Raw genomic sequence first — 18,850 nt, 5'->3', positions numbered from 1 at the left:
TATCTTTCCATAAAAAGAGTTCTTTTCTTGCTGGCAACCATTGATTTGACTTACTGTATATAATACATAATTCCTACAAATGGCTTCGTCTTCATCCATCGTATACTTCACACCACGAATTCTAGTGTTTTTTCATTGTGATTGTTGCGTTTGTTGTTGGGATTAATTGTTGAGTTTGTTGTTGGGATTGTTGCGAGGGGGATGCCATATTTGTAAGAAAAAACGGATTATTAAAAAAAAAAAACTTATAAATTGGGATGGTAAGAGTAGTTGTGCGTGAAAAACAAAGTAAAAAGGATATTGAGATGGTATGAAATTGAGATATTTTGAGATAGAGGTGTAGAAGGTGTGAGTTTTAAGTTTGAAATGTGGTGAATTTATAGTGAACAGGGTAGGAGCCGTTGGATGTTGGAATTTAGATATAATTGTTGGCATTTTTAGTTTACCCGCTGGCGGGGCTAGTGAAACCGCCGCCGGCTCAAATTAATCCGCGTGGCTCATGTGAAACCGGCTCAAATTCATCAGAAGGGTTCTACATCAAACACACTTTCTTCATCGTCCACATTTAACAAACCAATAAATTTGTTGATTTGTTCACTCGTTTTTCATGTTTATTGAGTCCATAGTAAAAAAAAAAATGAACAAATTCATAATTTGTTTGTTCCATTTCCATAGGAAATGCCATGACCATGAGAAAGAAGAATCTTTTCTAGACATTTTCTCGTAACAAGTAAGAGCAGTCCTTTGATTTAAAAATAAATAAATAAAAAATAAGCACAGCGCAGTTCTCATCTTTCACACGTGTGAAAGTTCACGAATTAATAGTGGAGAAACTGGAAAACACAGGAAGAAATTAATAAAGAAAGACAAAGAAAAGCAAAACCGAAACGAAACTCCTTTTATATTTACTAAATAAAATAAGAAAAATAAAATAGGAATAAAATGGATTCTCAGAACTATCCCTCCATTTTTTAACACCTACCATTCTTCTTCAATCTTACATTCCCTTATAAGAATTAGGGTTAGAGTTCTTAATTTTGTTCTTCTCTTCAGCAATGCATGCATTAAAAGAGAAAGTTGCTGACAAACTCTCTCGTATTCTAGCTGATTCTCCTTCTTCTCCTTCCCATTTCTCTGATGATTCTCCTGTTTCCACTCCTAAATCTGAGGTAACATTTTTTCTCCTATCTTTTCATTTTTCATTTGTTTCAGATCCGTTTTTTCAGCTCAAAATTTTGTGGAGATTGGGTGAAATTTTGTAGAGATACCAATATTATGAAATTTGAGTTTGAATTCTTGATTCAACTATATGTTATACATCTCTGTTGGTTATGGTAATTTATTTATTTTAAAATTGTTGAAGCTTAAACTATCACGGTGAAGAATTCAGAGTTGCATCCAACATTCGTAAACCTAATTTAGAGTTGCATGTCTATAGTTCGTGAAATTGATATACATTTTTGATATTTTTACTTTGGCCTGTTATCCTAATGATCGTTTTTCGTCTGTTTTGTAAAGACTAACTCCAGTAGATCGGTAAATTAAGTTGGTGGATGTCAGATATCGTACCACGTCATTTACTAGGTTTTTAATTTTGTTTTGTGACCTTTTTAATATGTATAGGGACATCAGTTTCACTAGTAAGCCATATAAGTGTTACTTTAGAAAGTGTATTACATTTATTTTTCGGAGTTATTTTGAATTTCTATGTTGTGACTTTTGGTTGCATTATTGCAGGGCTCATTGTTATCTAAGAAGGAGAGATATGGTTCTGAGAGATCATTATCAGCGTATCTGTTATCCTTTATACCATCTTCAAGTTCTAATGGGAACAAGGCAAACAAACGTCGGCAGGATTTAAAGCCTAGCCGATCACTTTCAAGTCGATGGAGAAGCAAAAGTTTTACATGGAGAGATAAACCCCTTGAGTTTATAACAGAAAAAGAACCCGAGTGTCCGAGAAATGAAGCATCGGAGAGTTGTAACAAGGTTGAAGAAGATCATCATGCCTTGAGGAACATTAATGTTTCAAACAAATGTGAAGAAACGAGTACCTCACAAATTTCTGTAAATTGTTTTCCCAATCTTTCTGACGAGTCCTCATTTATATCCTCGGATCTTCAAGAGTTTCTGCATTCAACTCTTCCTAATATTGTGAAAGGGTGCCAATGGGTGTTGTTGTATAGGTAAATTTTGTCAGAACCACAATTTTCTTATGTCATCTTTTGTGTTTGTTTCTTCTACTTTATTCTTTGACTCTTGTTCGAATGAAGGGCAGTACGTTAAAACATGGCATATCACTTCGCACGCTTCTTCGTAAGAGTGGCGAACTTCCTGGTCCTTGCTTACTTGTAAGCTCACCTACATTTTAATTGAATCTTTTCTTTTTTGTCTTCTTAAAATGGCATATGTTTAGACTCTATTCACTTGTTTTATCTTTTTATTGGGCATGTGAACTGATTTGCGTAATTTTTCTCCTTCTCTAGATTGTTGGAGATATGCAAGGTGCTGTATTTGGTGGGCTGTTAGAGTGCCCTTTAAAACCTACTGCAAAAAGAAAATATCAAGTAAGCCGATTATGATATGATAAAGTAGTTAGAATCTCTTGTCTTCTTTTTGTATGGTGCCTCTTTAACTTCTTTATCACATTCTATTTTGTCAGGGAACTAACCAGACATTTGTGTTCACTACTATATACGGTCAACCACGGCTCTTCAGAGCAACTGGTAGGTTTTGCATTCAATTTTTGTGTTTCTGTACGTTCAATTTTTGTGTTTCTACATCTACGGACCAACTCAACTTATTGTTGGATCTGTTAAGATATGATCGGTAGTAATTCACAATATAAATAAATAGATATCTTTATTTCAGTCACAACATCTCTAGCTCTGTGTTATTAACATGTCATGCTGTTGAAACTAACACAAAGATCCATCAAAGCTTTAACTCTGTAGATATCTCGTTTTCATAAAGTTACGGGCCTCTTTATAACGCCTAGTAAAAACCATGACTACTATTTTGTACAGGTGCAAACCGGTTTTACTACATCTGTTTGAATGACTTGCTGGGAATTGGTGGAGGTGGCAACTTTGCATTATGCTTGGACGGAGACTTGTAAGTTAATTTTGGTGTATTTAGAAATGAAAATCAATGCGGAAAGATCGTTTTAGTAGTCTAACGACACTGCTAATTACCAGGCTCTCCTAATTTTATAAAATGGTGCTTGAATTAGGTTACGTGGGACAAGTGGTCCATGTGAGACCTTCGGGAACTTATGCTTGGCAAACAGTCCTGAATTTGAACTGAAGAATGTGGAGGTAATTCTGAATTTCAGATTGTGTTATTTCATTTGTGTCTTTCAGCAACAGTATAACACTCTTTCTGTCCCCCAAATGATGAACAAAATAGTTTACAGACTCTTCCGCACATTTTGTGTAGGTTCGGATCGTAGTCTTCTTAAAACTGAACTTATTTATCAGTTCTCTCTCCCTTGGTTCTCATGTAATGTGGTGTCTATTTTTGCAGCTGTGGGGATTCCGGCATTCTTCGAAGTACCTGAATTAACCAGCTTTGGTGGCAGGGGCAGTAAAGCATCGGAGACACTATTGCCTTCCAGTTCTTCCCTTGGCAATAATGTCATTCTTTATTCTTTCTTATTTGTATTCCTATGTTAAGGGTGCTTCCCTTATTCGATTGCCCTAGTAAAAATATACCATACTCAAAAATTTGGAACAAGTATGAAAATGAATTTAGCCAAATGCAGTTGAAGATTATTGTTATATTTGATGGAGTGACCATTGGTATCAATGTTTACACCTAGTAATTCTATAATGTCATACTTGTTTATGAAAAAGCACTTTGTGTCTAGGCGGTTTTGGAGTTTGGAAAGTGGTGGTTGAGAGGATGCAAAAAAAGCTAGTACTTTGGAAGAGGAAATTTTTGAATATAGTTGGTCGAGTAACTCTTATTAAGAGTTCACCAGCGAGTTTGCCTTTATATTATATATTTATATGTCCCTGCTCCAACTGTGGACTGATGTAGAGAGGAAATTGAACACTATCATGCGTAAATTCCGAGGGGAAGAAGATAATAATGGGAGGAATTGTGGAAAAAGGTTTGCAAACCAATGGGAGGTTTGGGCATAAGGAATTTACATGAAAAATAAGCTTTTTAAAGAACCATAATGGCTTAAAAGAGTCGAACTGACCGATCTTTTTGATCCCGGCTGAGTCTAACACATCTGTTGATAGAAGTATGTGGCAGTTAATAATTCAGACGAGACCGGAGCACCGTGTCGAATTAAGGTAATGAGTGGTGGGAAAACCAGATTTTGGCATGACTGGTGGATCCAAGGCCAGAGTTTGAAATCCGTATTTCTTAAGACTTTTCAAGCCAAGTTGACAGAAAGATTCAAGTGTGGCAGAGTATTTGGAGATTCTTGAAGCTTGCATTATTGCAGAATCTTGGACTCAGGCAGGAAAAATTGATATGCTTGCTTTGAGAGATGATCTAAACTTAATAGTTTTACTTCCAAAAATGATGATTCTATAGAAGGGGAGTTCAGTGTTAAAAGATTGTATGAATCTCTTTGCAAGGATCATATTTCTTGGGATCATGCAGGGATTCTAAGGACTAAATACATACCTCTGCTGAAGTGTTATTCTTTATTCTTTGTTTGGGCAACTCTATATAAATCGGTTCCAATTGAAGCATTTTAAGGGACATGGGAGTTAATGTTGCAAATGTGAGTTGCGTGCTTGTACTAGTGAAGAGGGAAAATTGCGGCATCTTCTTATTCACTGCATGTTTACTACCGAAGTGTAGAATTACTTCTTGCAGACATGAGATAGATTGGGTACTGCCATTTGAGGTGAACAATCTCTTGAAGGGTTAGAATCTGAAATATCTAAAACGGAAAGAGAGGTGATATATGGCCTTTGTTGATCAGTGTTGTATATTGGAAGCTATGGGAAGAACGTAATGGAAGGACGAACGGTTACAGAGTTACATCAGAAGATAAAATGGAAGTCATTATCAAACAAACAGTTCATTTATGGTGCTCAAATAGATCAACATTTGAGTCGTTCACTATCTCGCAAGGTCTGTTTTAATGAGAGAATATAGTTGTTTTGTAACAGTATGTCTCCGTTCTTCATTTGATTTGGTCTTTTTTCTTTTCTTTTTTGAAGCATGATATATTAGATAAAATCGTGTTACACGTGGGAATATTGCTCCCCTGGTGTCATTTAATACAAATTGTTTCAAAAAGCCGGGAACAGTGTATTCCCATATATTAGTTTGCAATACTCCCTGTTGACTGTTATCTGCTGCATGGTTGGCAAGAGCGTCTGCTGCCTGGTTTGCTTCCTGGTAATTGTGTTGAATTTTGTATTGGAGGATTGTTTCCGGTCTTTTTGTAATATCAGAAATCATTTCTCTTGGGTACCATGGAGGATCTTGTTAGAAGTTGTCGCTGTTACTAGAATCGTCTAGGTGTTTCCTTATTTTGGTATAGCTAGAGGTTTCCTGATTTAGTTAAACTCAAGGCTTCCTTCTTAGATATGTTTAGGTTTCGTAGTATAACTCATTTACTCGGAAGACAAGTGTGTAACCTATATAAATGGGCGTACAAGTATTAGGGAAACACACACAACACAGTAAGAGAGAACTCTCACAATCAGAGAATTTTAGGGTTTAGAATGTTTGGTCATAGAGAATTATTTTGGTGTTTGTGAACAACATCCTGCTGGTCATAGTTGTGGTTTAATTATCTGTAATTTGTTCTATAATAAGAGTTGACCATAGCCGTTTGTGGACGTAGGCACATTGCCGAACCGCGTTAAATCTTGTATCTTTCTTGTTTCGTTTAGTGCATCTTATTTCTATTTTCTTTAGTTCTATATTGATCTATAGAACTATTAGTGTCTTGTGGAGAGGTTAATTCTAAGATCTTAAACATAACAAGTGGCGCGGTGAGCGTGGAGAAGATCATAGTTGGAAGTGAAGATATCTGGTTCTACATCAGGTGGTTTGTCGAAGGTGCATGGATTTGATATTATCAAGTTCAGTGGGAAGAATAATTTCACATCTTGACAAAATGATGTAAATGCTATTCTTGTTAGTATGAAACAAATCAAAGCAATCAAGGAGAAGCCAGCTGCTTTGCCAAAGGATTGGACCGATGAGGGGTGGGCTGACCTTAATTTGGAGGCGTGTTCAAGTATTCGCTTATGTTTGTCAAGGGATATCACTCATAACTTTTCGAGTGAAATCTCTGCAAAGGTGTTGTGGGATAAGTTAGAGAAGCTCTACTTACAAAAGGATTTGACTTCGAAACTTTACTTGAAACGTAGATTCCATGCCTTTCGGATGTCTTCATGTAAGTCTATGATTGATCATATTAATGAGTTTAATAAGATAAGTTCTGATTAGTCTAATATCAGTGTCACTATCTCTAATACGGATAAATCCATGATATTATTATGTTCTTTGCCTCCTTCATGTTAGAGCATTGCACGGTCGAACTCGCATGTGTTTCTATCTCAAGCATGTTTGTCAATGTTAGTGACCAAAACTATAAGTCTTGATTTCTAGCCTATTTATAGATGTCTCGGACTAGGACATAGATAGTGTAGTTGAGCTTAGATCTCTCAGCGTTCATCATTTGAAGACGAAGAACTACTAAGGGGAGCTTGTGGAACTTCATCAACAAAAGGTTTGTGGAGACTTAAACTCATCTATCACTTGGAAAGTCTATTTCTTCTCTATCTCCTATATTGAGACATAAGTCGTGTTACGATATAGTTTTCTATTATACACATTTGAGATTTCGAGCCGAGTTTACCTCGCTTATATATTTCTCGAAAGATGTATTGGCAAGCTTTCTCTTTAGCCATGTTCATCTTACATTCGTGATGAAATTCCGAATAAGATCATATGATTTATGTGAAACAATCATTTGATGTTGCATTGGAATGTTTCATTATGATAATTTCAATAACTTGAAAATCGCTTTGACGAAAAATAGTTTGTGAACAACAACTATATAACGTCCTCTAAGAAAGTTTCAATGATTGAAATTAAGAGTTGATGAGATAACCATCCTTGGATATAAGCATATATAGTGTGTTGCCACATTAGTGTATAAATCCATAAACCAGGAACCAAATGTATGCATATGTGTGTATACAAAATTGGTGAAGGGGACAAGATAAGTATGCGTACCCGTACGCATACTGGTAGAAGTTTTTGAACCGAAAATACTGCTGGGTTTAGGAATTATAAACTCCTAAACTGGTCACCTTAAATATGCATACCCGTACGCATACTGGTAGGAGTTTTCGAACCGAAAATATCTGTTGAGTTTTGGAATTACAAACTCCTAAACTGGTCACCTTAAGTGTGTGTACCCGTACGCATAATGGCGGAAGTTTTCCAACCGAAAATTTCTGCTGAGTTTGGAAACTTAACAAACTCAAATCTGGTTGATTAAGTACGCATACCTGTACGCATACTTAAGCTGGTTATTTTGTGAAATCGGTCAGTTCATGATCTTAAACATTTAAATCTTAAGGAAAGCAATCTTTGCAACCCATGGCTATAATGTTCATGATTGATTCAAGTGAATCAAACCGATTTTATTTCGATTGTATCTTCTATGTAATTGAACAACTCTTTAACTAGTTTCATTTGAGTCATTTGAACTAGTTATGGATAAGATGAATAAGGTTAATATGAGAGTAACCATATGGCTAACCTCGGTTAACTATTTGATGAGCCAACATGAGTGTACACGTTTGGGTACGATTCATAAACCTAAATGAGGGTACATTTCATTTGTGTGTAACAAGCTAAGTTCGATCTAACGGTTGAAAGATATTAGCTTGGTCGAATCAGGTTTTTCATCTAACGGTGATTATTGAATGCTTTGTTACCAAGGTAAATTGGATTGCAAACCCTGATTTGAAAACTATATAAAGGAGAACTCTAACAACTGGGAAACCTAATCCCCACACCTTCTGTGTGATACTAGTTGTATACCTAGAGTCGATTCTCCTTTAACCTTAGGTTTCTTCTCGAGACCCCGTAGGTTAACGACTTGAAGACTTCATTAGGATTGTAAAGCCAGACCGATAATACTTCTCTTGTAGTTGTGTGATCTGATCTTGCTGTTTCTATCGTATGAGTATAATTGTAAAATTGACTTGAGATTTATTTCTCCGATAGGCAAGATAGCAAAGTAGTCACAAACAAACTTCGTCTCATCGTTTGTGATTCCACAATATCTAGTTTCTCCATCATACGATTTAGATTATTGTGAGGTAATTGATAACACTAGTCTGTTCTTCGGGAATATAAGTCCGGTTTATCAATTGGTTCATGTGCACCTTGATTTATCAAAAGACGAAACAAAAACTGTTGGGTATTTCTGTGGGAGACATATTTATTCATTCATACAAACTTTTCTGTGTGAGACATATTTGTTTATCAAGTCTTCGAATTTGGGTCGTATCAACTCTTGGTTGTAGGTGAGATCAGCTAAAGGAATCAAGTGCGTAGTATCCTGCTGGGATCAGAGACGTAAGGAGCGTAACTGTACCTTGAATCAGTGTGAGATTGATTAGGGTTCAACTACAGTCCAGTCCGAATTTAATTGGTAGTAGGCTAGTATCAGTATCGGCTTAATACAATGTGGTGTTCAAACTGGACTAGGTCCCGGAGGTTTTCTGCACTTGCGGTTTCCTCGTTAACAAAATTCTGGTGTCTGTGTTATTTCTTTTCCGCATTATATTTTGTTGTATAATTGAAATATCACAGGTTATGCGTTAGGATCAATCAATTAGAATATCCAACCTTTGGTTGTTGATTTACATTGATTGACACCTGGATATTGGTCGTCGGTACCACCCAAGTTATCTCTCTTATATTTAATTAGACTCGCAGATTTATATTTGCTTGAGTAAGAATTAAATCGAGAGATAGAGATATTATACTCTTTGATATACTTTACTCTAGATTGAGTCTGACTTTCTAGTTGATTCTCTAGAAAGTGTATTGGAGTAAGTCCACTCAGATTTCCAAACGAATTGTTGGGTGTGGTTGCTAGACTCCCGCATTTTCAATTGGTATTAGAGCAGGCAAACACTATAAACCTAATAAGTTTGTGTTTGATTGATCCTTAAAAATTTACCCTATGGGAATTTCTTTGGAAAACTTACTCTTGGCATCTGTAACGCACGCCAGAACTCCTTAAAGATTGTTCGAAGATTATTATCGACTAAACATCTGGTTTCTCATAATAATCTCCGTTCACCTAAGACCTTGGAAAACTTAGATGATGAAAAACAATCTAAAGGAAAAATTAAAAAGAATGGAAGGTTGAGAAAACGTTCTTTAACCTCAAAGATATGGAATCTCACTAGATTAACTCTTAATCTTTTTGAGGAATATTATCGAAATGGATCAGTTGATAAAGATCTATTTAAAGCTTTTGAAAGCGTTTTTAGATTCTTAGAAAAACTTAATTCCGTTAAGTCTAAGAATCAGTCCGATAAAAGATCGGTACATGGTACATCATGCAATCATGGTGTACGAACTAAACTTACTGTCAACACAAGTAGACCCAATAAAACATGTTCACATGCTGTTGACACAGTTTCAAGATATCTGAAAAACCTTCTTTCTGGTAAAATGAAAAGGAAGTTGGAAAGCCCTAGTAACCCTGATTATCATCATTACTATGATTATATCACTGGGACTGCTCACAAATATCAACCAGGAATTGTGCATGAAAATCTCTCTGCACATAGTTCCCCTTGGTAACAAGTCTGGCTCTACCCCATTTATATATATTTCTTGAGATGGGCAAGTAATGGTTCGATTTGTGTACAATTGGGTTAAAAGTTGTTATTTTGTCCTTCTAGGATTTTCGAATAAGCTTTTTACTGCATCTGTCTCGAGTTTTCACGGGATGCACTACCTTGATGTGCGAACATCAATGAAAATCCCACATTTCTTTTGTGGGTCGTGGTTCATAAAAGGGTCCAAGACCATTAGTGGGTATATAAAGAAGAAAGTACGCGTACCTCCTTCTTCATCCCATCAGTCCGCGTAGGTGAACTTTTTAGGGTTCATGAAATTCCTCCATTAAATTCCCAGGAGGAAAATAAGATAAATGGGTGTTCAAGGTTCATTCCAAGTAAGTGATTTCCTCTTGTTTTCCCTTCCAATTTCTAGATATCATGATGAATTTCAAAGTTTCAAAAAGGATTTCAAAAAATTTGGGTTCTTCATCTTCTAGCATGAATCCTCCTATAGATCAAGATTCTCTTAGGATTAGATTTTTCAATGATTCTTGTGCTAGAGTTTTTGAAAGGATTTCATCTAATGGATTTATTTTAGAAAAGAAATTGGATTTTTCTAGTGGTTATTGTTAGAACACTGCTCGGTCGAACTCACATGCGATGCTATCTCAAGCATGTTTATCAAGTTTAGTTGTCAAAACTATATGTCTTGATTTCTAGACTAATTATAGCTAAGTCTTGGTTTAGGACAAATTAATGTATTTGAGCTCCAGACTCTATGGCGATCATCTTACGAAGACGAAGAACTAGTCGAGGAACCATTGGAACTTCATCAGACTAAAAAGGTATGTGGAGACTTGAACTTATCTATCACTCAAAAGTCTATCTCTCTATCTCCTACTCTTGAGACAAAGTCGTATAAGTATGGTAGTTTTCATACATACACATTCGCTATTTCGAGCCGAGTTTACTCGCCTATATTTTTCTCGAAATACATGTTGGTAAGCTTTCGCTTTAACCACTTTTCATCTTTATCCATGACGAAAGCCATGATGACGTTTCAATCTTGAAAATAGTTTTGATGACGATAGTCGTGAATAACGATTGTTATAACATTATAGAAGAATGTTTCAATGATTGAAATGTAGAGTTGAGATTATGTAACCAACTATGGATATAAGCATATGTAGTGTGTTCGCACATTAGTGTATAAATCCAAGTGCCGGAAACCAATTGTGTGCACTTGTGCATGCGACATTGGTAAAGGAGACAGGTTGAGTACGCGTACCCCTACACGTACTGGCGGAAGTTTTCTAACCGGAAATTTCTGCTGGGGTTTGTAGTTTACAAACTGGAAAACCAGTCACCTTAGGTACGCGTACTCACGGAATTTTTTGAACCGAAAATTTCTGCTGAGTTTTCAAACTCAAATCCGGTTAGTTAAGGTACACGTACCCGTACACGTACCCAAGCTGGTTATTTCTCAAATCGGAAGTTCATGAACTTAAAACAATAAATCAATAAGGAATGCAATCTTTGCAAACCATGGCTATGTTGTTCATGAATTGATTAAAGTGAATCAAACCGATTTTGTTTCAATTGTGTCTATGAATAAATACCTAAGCAATTGAAAAACTCTATCAACTAGTTCTTATGAGTCATTTGAACTAGTTATGAGAAAGACGAATATGGTTGATATGAAAGTACTCATATGGCTAAGCTCGTTTAACTATTTGTGAGCCAACCAAGTGTACACGTTTAGGTACAGTTACTCAAACCCAAATGAAACACATTTCATTTGTGTATGACAAGCTAAGTTTCGATCTAACGGTTGAAAGATATTAACATGGAGAAATCAGGTTTTTCATCTAACGGTGAATATTGAATGCTTTGTTACCAAGGTAACTTAGATTGCAAACCCTGATTTGAAAACTATATAAAGGAGACATCTAGCAACTGGAAAAACTAATCCCACACCTCCTGTGTAATACTAGTTAGTTTGATAGAGTCGATTCTCCTTTAACCTTAGGTTTCTTCCCGAGACCCTGTAGGTGAATGACTGAAAGACTTCATTAGGATTGTGAATCCAGACGAAACTACTTCTCTTGTAGTTGAGCGATCTGATCTTGCCATTTTCTATCGTACAAGTTCAATTGAATAATTGACTTGAGATTATATCTCCGAAAGGGCAAGATAAAAAGAAATCACAAACATCTTCGTCTCATCGGCTGTGATTCCGCAACATCTTGTTTCGCTACCTTACGATTAAGATTGTTGTGAGGTGATTGATAATACTAGGTTGTTCTTCGGGAATATAAGTCCGGATTATCAATTGGTTCCCGTTCATCTTGATTTATCAAAAGACGGAACAAAAACTCTTGGGTATTTTTGTAGGAGACAGATTTATTCAATCCTATAGACTATTCTGTGTGAGACAGATTTGTCTATCAAGTCTTCGACTTTGGATCGTAGCAACTCTTGGTTGTGGGTGAGATCAGCTAAGGGAATAAAGTGCGTAGTATCCTGCTGGGATCAGAGACATAAGGAGAAACTGTACCTTGAATCATTGTGAGATTGATTACGGTTCAACTACAGTCCAGACCGAAGTTAGTTTGTAGTAGGCTAGTGCCTGTAGCGGCTTAATACAGTATGGTGTTCAATCTAGACTAGGTCCCGGGGTTTTTCTGCATTTGCGATTTCCTCGTTAAAAAAATCTCTGGTGTCTGTATTATTTCTATTCCACATTATATTTTGTTATATAATTTAAATATCACAGGTTGTGGATCAATCAATTAGAATATCCAACCTTTGGTTGTTTATTTAAATTGATTGACACTTGGATATTGGTCTTTGGTACCATCCAAGTTATTATCCTTGTATTTGATAAAGACTCGCAGATTTCTATTTGCTTGAGTAAAGATCAAATCAAGTGAGAGACATATTAACTCCTCGATATGCTTTTCTCTAGATTGAGTCTGACTGTCTAGTTGATTCTCTAGAAAGTATATTGGAGTTAGTCGGTAAAAATTGCTAATCGGAATATTGGGTGTGGTTGTTATACCGCCACATTTTCATTTATAAAGAGGATTTAATTTGTTTTGAAAAGTTTAAGCTTGGAAAAATCTTTGATGGTCTTGTCGAAGGATTTGATACTCTTATTAGAATCTTCTACGCCAACATTTATGATGTTGATCTTGAAGACATGGAATTCAAGACCATGGTCAAAAGAGAAAGGATTCATGTTAATAGATAATTAATCTCAAGGATTACCAAAATTCCTTTGGGTAATGGTCCTCTTCCTAGACGAAGTGATGTAAGACCATCTTATGAAACCATCTCTCTTGGTCTTTGTAGTAGAAGTATTGATTGGAATGAAGGGAAATTTTCTACTAATCACCTTAGCTTTCCCTTGATGTCTTTTGGAAAACTTGGTATATCAAACCTTTGTCCCTCCACGATTGAGAATTCTCGTTGGAGTCATGAGTTCGCGGAATTGGTTTATTTCCTTGTGATGGAAACTAAAGGTCTTGACATTTGTGGATTTATTTTTATCAAATGTTAGCTATGACATCTTCCAACAAGAAGTTAGGTTACCCATACTTGATTGAGCGAATTTGTCGCAACCTCTCCATTGAGCCTATTGGGAACTCCATTGGAACTCCCAAACTTATTCGGCCGTGTATCTTCAGTCGGATGAAGGAGAATGCTTGCAGGAGACAAAAGTGTGACACAATTTATGGCTCGCGTGATTCTTCTTTGAAGCTTCTTCGCCAAATTGACAAGGGTGTTTGTAATTTGAATACCAAAGTAAACTGTGTACAAGAACAATTACTTGTGATTGCTACCAAGTTTACCGAAATCAAGGAGGACATGGACAAGATTCGCTCCACTTTCATAGACTCCGAGGATGAAGATGATGAGTAGTTTCTATTGCTTCTTAATGTTTCCTTTGATATGGTTTTTGTTGATTTTAGTCTAGTAAATCTTCTTATGAGAATTTTTATTCTTGTTTTTGTTTAGAAGAATAACTAGGGTTTGGAATAGCCATTATTGTGATTACACATAGCTAGTTCCAAACGTTTTCATCTTCAATGTTTTTAGATTTATTAATTTAAATTGTAAGTTATTTGGAAGATGATGTTTGCAACTTTAATATTTATGGTTTTATATATTGCAAATTGTTATGGGATATGTGTGTTTGAGTCCGTGAACTATGATTGTCCCATACTCGTTCAAAAGTTATCTCTATTATGTTGATATGAATGTATTGATAAAAAATAGAATGAGCTTTTGACTTACAAAAGTTAAAAGCCTTTTTATCATTGTTTTAATAAAAGAAAGGATAAAACTTTTGTTTCACAAGGATTCAAGTCTGTTATATGTCATTATGCAAATAGTGATGAAAGATAGAATAAATCCTTGTATATTCTGCAGTATTGGTCGATACTCGATCCACATTTTTTGTGTATGTACTGTGTTGCTCCATAAGTTTGCTTATGATTGAGCATAATCAATTGAATGGATCATTTCCATTATTTGTTTAGTTGTGTTTCTCCGCAAGTTCTCTTATGTCGAGCATGACCAATTGAATTGATCACTTTCTTGTGGTTAATTTAGTTGTGTAATTCCGATTGAATTAATTATGAGTTTTCTTGTGATTAATTTAATTGTGCTTTTCGATTGGATTAATCATGAATTATTTTATGGATAATTCAATTGAATAATTTGGATTCAAATTCATGTTTTCATGAGATTTGATTTTGTCCAAATAAATCCTTCTTTTCTTGTGAAAGTAAGGTCGCCGTTGTTGTTCTTTCGGGAATGACATTTTATGGGGGGAAGTTCTTTTTGAACTTGTGCTTAATCGCCATATCTTTGTGGGGAGTACGGCTGTGGAATATTTTAGGGGTTATCTTGAATCTTTATAAACTCCTTGACGAATGCATTTAGCTTCGGCTTTATGATTGCATCTAAATTTGTTGGTATGTTAATACACCTTTGGTCTTGAAGTATCTCCGTGAAAATTTCATTAGGATACCACTAATTTTTGTACCTTTGCCAATTTTATTGACAAAAAGGGGTAAAATTAATGTGTAGTTCATACTACAAATACATATGGCTTACGGATCATTATGTAAGGGGGAGTGGTTTTCATGTTGAGAAGTATTGACTAAGGGGGAGCGATACATATCACCATAGTATTGTTGTCAAAGTTGTGATACAATTGAACTTTGATGCTGTGTAATAATACTATGATACTGTATAACAATGATTGAGAGCATTTGTTTTCTCATTGTTATAACTACGGATCCTCAACAACGATGATACTAAACTTACAACCTTTGGAATAATTGGAGTACTTGGAAGTGACGAAGATTTCGAGTCTGTTGAAGATGCCAAGGAGATCAAGCATGTGGATCAGAAGCTTCAAGTTTTATTTTGTAATCCATATGTATTGATAGTTTTTTCACTAAATTTGACAAAGGGGGAGATTGTTAGAGCATTGCTCGGTCGAACTTGCATGCTTTGCAATCTCAAGAATGTTTGTCAATGTTAGTGATCAAAACTATAAGTCTTTATTTCTAGCCTATTTATAGATGTCTCGGACTAGGACATAGATAGTGTAGTTGAGCTTAGATATCTCAGCGTTCATCAATTGAAGACGAAGAACTACTAAGGGGATCTTGTGGAACTTCATCAACAAAAGGTATGTGGAGACTTAAACTCATCTATCACTTGGAAAGTCTATTTCTTCTCTATCTCCTATATTGAGATATAAGTCGTGTTACGATATGGTTTTTTATTATACACATTTGAGATTTCGAGCTGAGTTTATCTCGCTTATATATTTCTCGAAATATGTGTTGGAAAGCTTTCGCTTTAGCCATGTTCATCTTACATTCGTGATTAAAGTCGGAATAAGATCATATGAAAATTGTCGAGTTACATCTAACATGGTTTGTGTGATACAATCATTTGATGTTGCATTGAAATGTTTCATTATGATAATTTCAATAACTTGAAAATCGCTTTGACAAAAAATAGTTTGTGAACAACAACTATATAACGTCCTCTAAGAAAGTTTCAATGATTGAAATTAAGAGTTGATGAGATAACCATCCTTGGATATAAGCATATATAGTGTGTTCGCACATCAGTGTATAAATCCATAAACCGGGAACCAAATGTATACATATGTGTGTATACAATATTGGTGAAGGGGACAAGATAAGTATGCGTACCCGTAGGCATACTGGTAAAAGTTTTCGAACCGAAAATAACTTTTGGGTTTAGGAATTACAAACTCCTAAACTGGTCACCTTAAGTATGCATACCTGTACGCATACTGGTAGGAGTTTCCGAACCGAAAATATCTGCTGAGTTTGGGAATTACTAACTCCTAAACTGGCCACCTTAAGTGTGCATACCCGTACGTATACTGGCGGAAGTTTTCCAACCGAAAATTTCTGCTGAGTTTGTAAACTTAACAAACTCAAATCCGGTTGCTTAAGTACGCATACTCGTACGCATACTTAAGCTGGTTATTTTTTTAAATCGGTCAGTTCATGAACTTAAACATTTGAATCTTAAGGAATGCAATCCTTGAAAACCATGGCTATAATGTTCATGATTGATTCAAGTGAATCAAACCGATTTGATTTCGATTGTATCTTCTATGCAATTGAAAAACTCTTTAACTAGTTTCATTTGAGTCATTTGAACTAGTTATGGATAAGATGAATAAGGTTAATATGAGAGTAACCATATGGCTAACCTCGTTTAACTATTTGATGAGCCAACATGAGTGTACACGTTTGGGTACGGTTCATAAACCTAAATGAGGGTACGTTTCATTTGTGTGTAACAAGATAAGTTCGATCTAATGGTTGAAAGATATTAGTTTGGTTGAATCAGGTTTTTCATCTAACGGTGATTATTGAATGCTTTGTTACCAAGGTAACTTGGATTGAAAATCCTGATTTGAAAACTATACAAAGGAGAACTCTAAAAATTGGGAAACCTAATCCCCACACCTTCTGTGTGATACTAGTTGTATAGCTAGAGTCGATTCTCCTTTAACCTTAGGTTTCTTCTCGAGACCCCGTAGGTTAACAAATTGAAGACTTCATTGGGATTGTGAAGCCAGACCGATACTACTTCTCTTGTAGTTGTGTTATCTGATCTTGCAGTTTCTATCGTACGAGTACAATTGTAAAATTGGCTTGAGATTTATTTTTCCCATAAGCAAGATAGAAAAGTAGTCACAAACAAACTTTGTCTCATCATTTGCGATTCTACAATATCTAGTTTCACCATCATACGATTTAGATTATTGTGAGGTGATTGATAACACTAGGTTGTTCTTCGGGAATATAAGTCTGGTTTATCAATTGGTTCCTATTCACCTTGATTTATCAAAAGACGGAACAAAAACTCTTGGGTATTTCCGTGGGAGACAGATTTATTCATTCATATAGACATTTCTGTGTGAGATAGATTTGTTTATCAAGTCTTCGAATTTGGGTCGTAGCAACTCTTGGTTGTGGGTGAGATCAGCCAAGGGAATCAAGTGCGTAGTATCCTGCTGGGATGAGAGATGCAAGGAGCGCAACTGTACCTTGAATCAGTGTGAGATTGATTAGGGTTCAACAACAGTCCAGTCCGAAGATAATTGGTAGTAGGCTAGTATCTGTAGCGACTTAATATGGTGTGGTTTTCAAAATGGACTAGGTCCCGAGGTTTTTATGCACTTGCGGGTTCCTCGTTAACAAAATTCTGGTGTCTGTGTTATTTCTTTTCCGTATTATATTTTGTTATATAATTGAAATGTCACAGGTTGTGTGTTAGATCAATCAATTAGAATATCCAACCTTTGGTTTTTGATTTACATTGATTGACACTTGGATATTGGTCTTTGGTACCGTCCAAGTTATCTATCCTGTATTTAATTAGATTCGCAGATTTCTATTTGCTTGAGTAAGAATTAAATCGAGAGATAGAGATATTATACTCTTTGATATACTTTACTCTAGATTGAGTCTGACTATCTTGTTGATTTTCTAGAATGTGTATTGGAGTAAGTCCTCTCAGATTGCCAAACCAATTGTTGGGTTTGGTTTTTAAACCCCCGCATTTTCACGTGATATGATGCTTTCGTTGACATTTGCTGAGTGGGAAAATAGATGAAGTCGGTGATGAAGATAAGTTGGTTTTCGATGATGGGGTCTCTGCTTTACAAGTTAAGGCGTTAAGGAAACAAGAGTTCAGCGATGAAACACGAGTCGAGGGATTATTTGTTGATAGATGAAAGAATGGTAAAAATAAGTCAAAGTCAAAGAATCGTTACAAAAGGAACGAAATTGAGTGTTATTATTGTCTAAAAACTAGTCATATTAGGGATGATTGTCTCAAGCTTAAGGAAAGAGATAAAAAACGTGAGAAATCATATTCAAATAATATTATTGCTTCGCCTGCTGAGGGCAGTGAAGTTTTAGAAGACCCAATGTGTGGTTTTGATGAGGAGGTGTTAACCGTTACATCAAAGAGTTATCTCAATGATGGTTGGATGCTTGATTCTGGTGCTTCGTATCATATGTGTCCTACTACGGATTGTTTCACCACTTACAGAGAGGAGAATGGTGGTACTATTATGATGGGTAATTCTAATGCCTGCAAAACGGTTGGTGTTGGTACGGTTTAGGTTCGTTCGCATGGTGTTATCACAACAATTTCAGAGGTTAAACATGTTCCAGATTTGAAAGAGTTTGATTTCGTTAGGAGTACTTGAATCTCTTGGATACAAGTATGTTGTTGAATATGGATTCTTGAAGGCATTCTACGATGGTAGTTTGACGATGACCAGTGAAAGACATGGTAATTTATATTTCTTACAAGGAGATATAGTTTGTGGTGGAGTTATGGTTTCTCAATCAATTGATGAGAAACAGGTGGAGTCAACACGTTAATGGCATATGCGTCTTGGGCACATGAGTGAGAAAGGTATGTCCGTGTTAAGTAGTAAAGGCTTGCTTGGAGGTGAGAATACT

At 35.8% G+C, this 18,850-nt stretch overlaps 1 protein-coding gene across 1 annotated transcript; it reads left to right on the top strand.

The window, feature by feature from the left end:
- The first annotated feature begins 886 nt into the window (after positions 1–886).
- LOC113333493 (oxidation resistance protein 1-like) lies at positions 887–3,803 on the top strand. The gene is made up of 8 exons (XM_026579947.1): positions 887–1,169; positions 1,738–2,186; positions 2,279–2,351; positions 2,487–2,567; positions 2,663–2,726; positions 3,027–3,114; positions 3,233–3,317; positions 3,526–3,803. The coding sequence occupies exons 1-8, from the start codon at positions 1,056–1,058 to the stop codon at positions 3,562–3,564; spliced, it is 993 nt and encodes a 330-aa protein (XP_026435732.1). The 5' UTR covers positions 887–1,055; the 3' UTR covers positions 3,565–3,803.
- Positions 3,804–18,850: the final 15,047 nt, after the last annotated feature.

This window comes from Papaver somniferum, unplaced genomic scaffold (genome assembly GCF_003573695.1).
Source record: "Papaver somniferum cultivar HN1 unplaced genomic scaffold, ASM357369v1 unplaced-scaffold_133, whole genome shotgun sequence".
Lineage (NCBI taxonomy): Eukaryota > Viridiplantae > Streptophyta > Magnoliopsida > Ranunculales > Papaveraceae > Papaver > Papaver somniferum.
The sequence above is the reverse complement of the archived record's forward strand: the minus strand, read 5'-3'. Positions and strand labels throughout refer to the sequence as shown.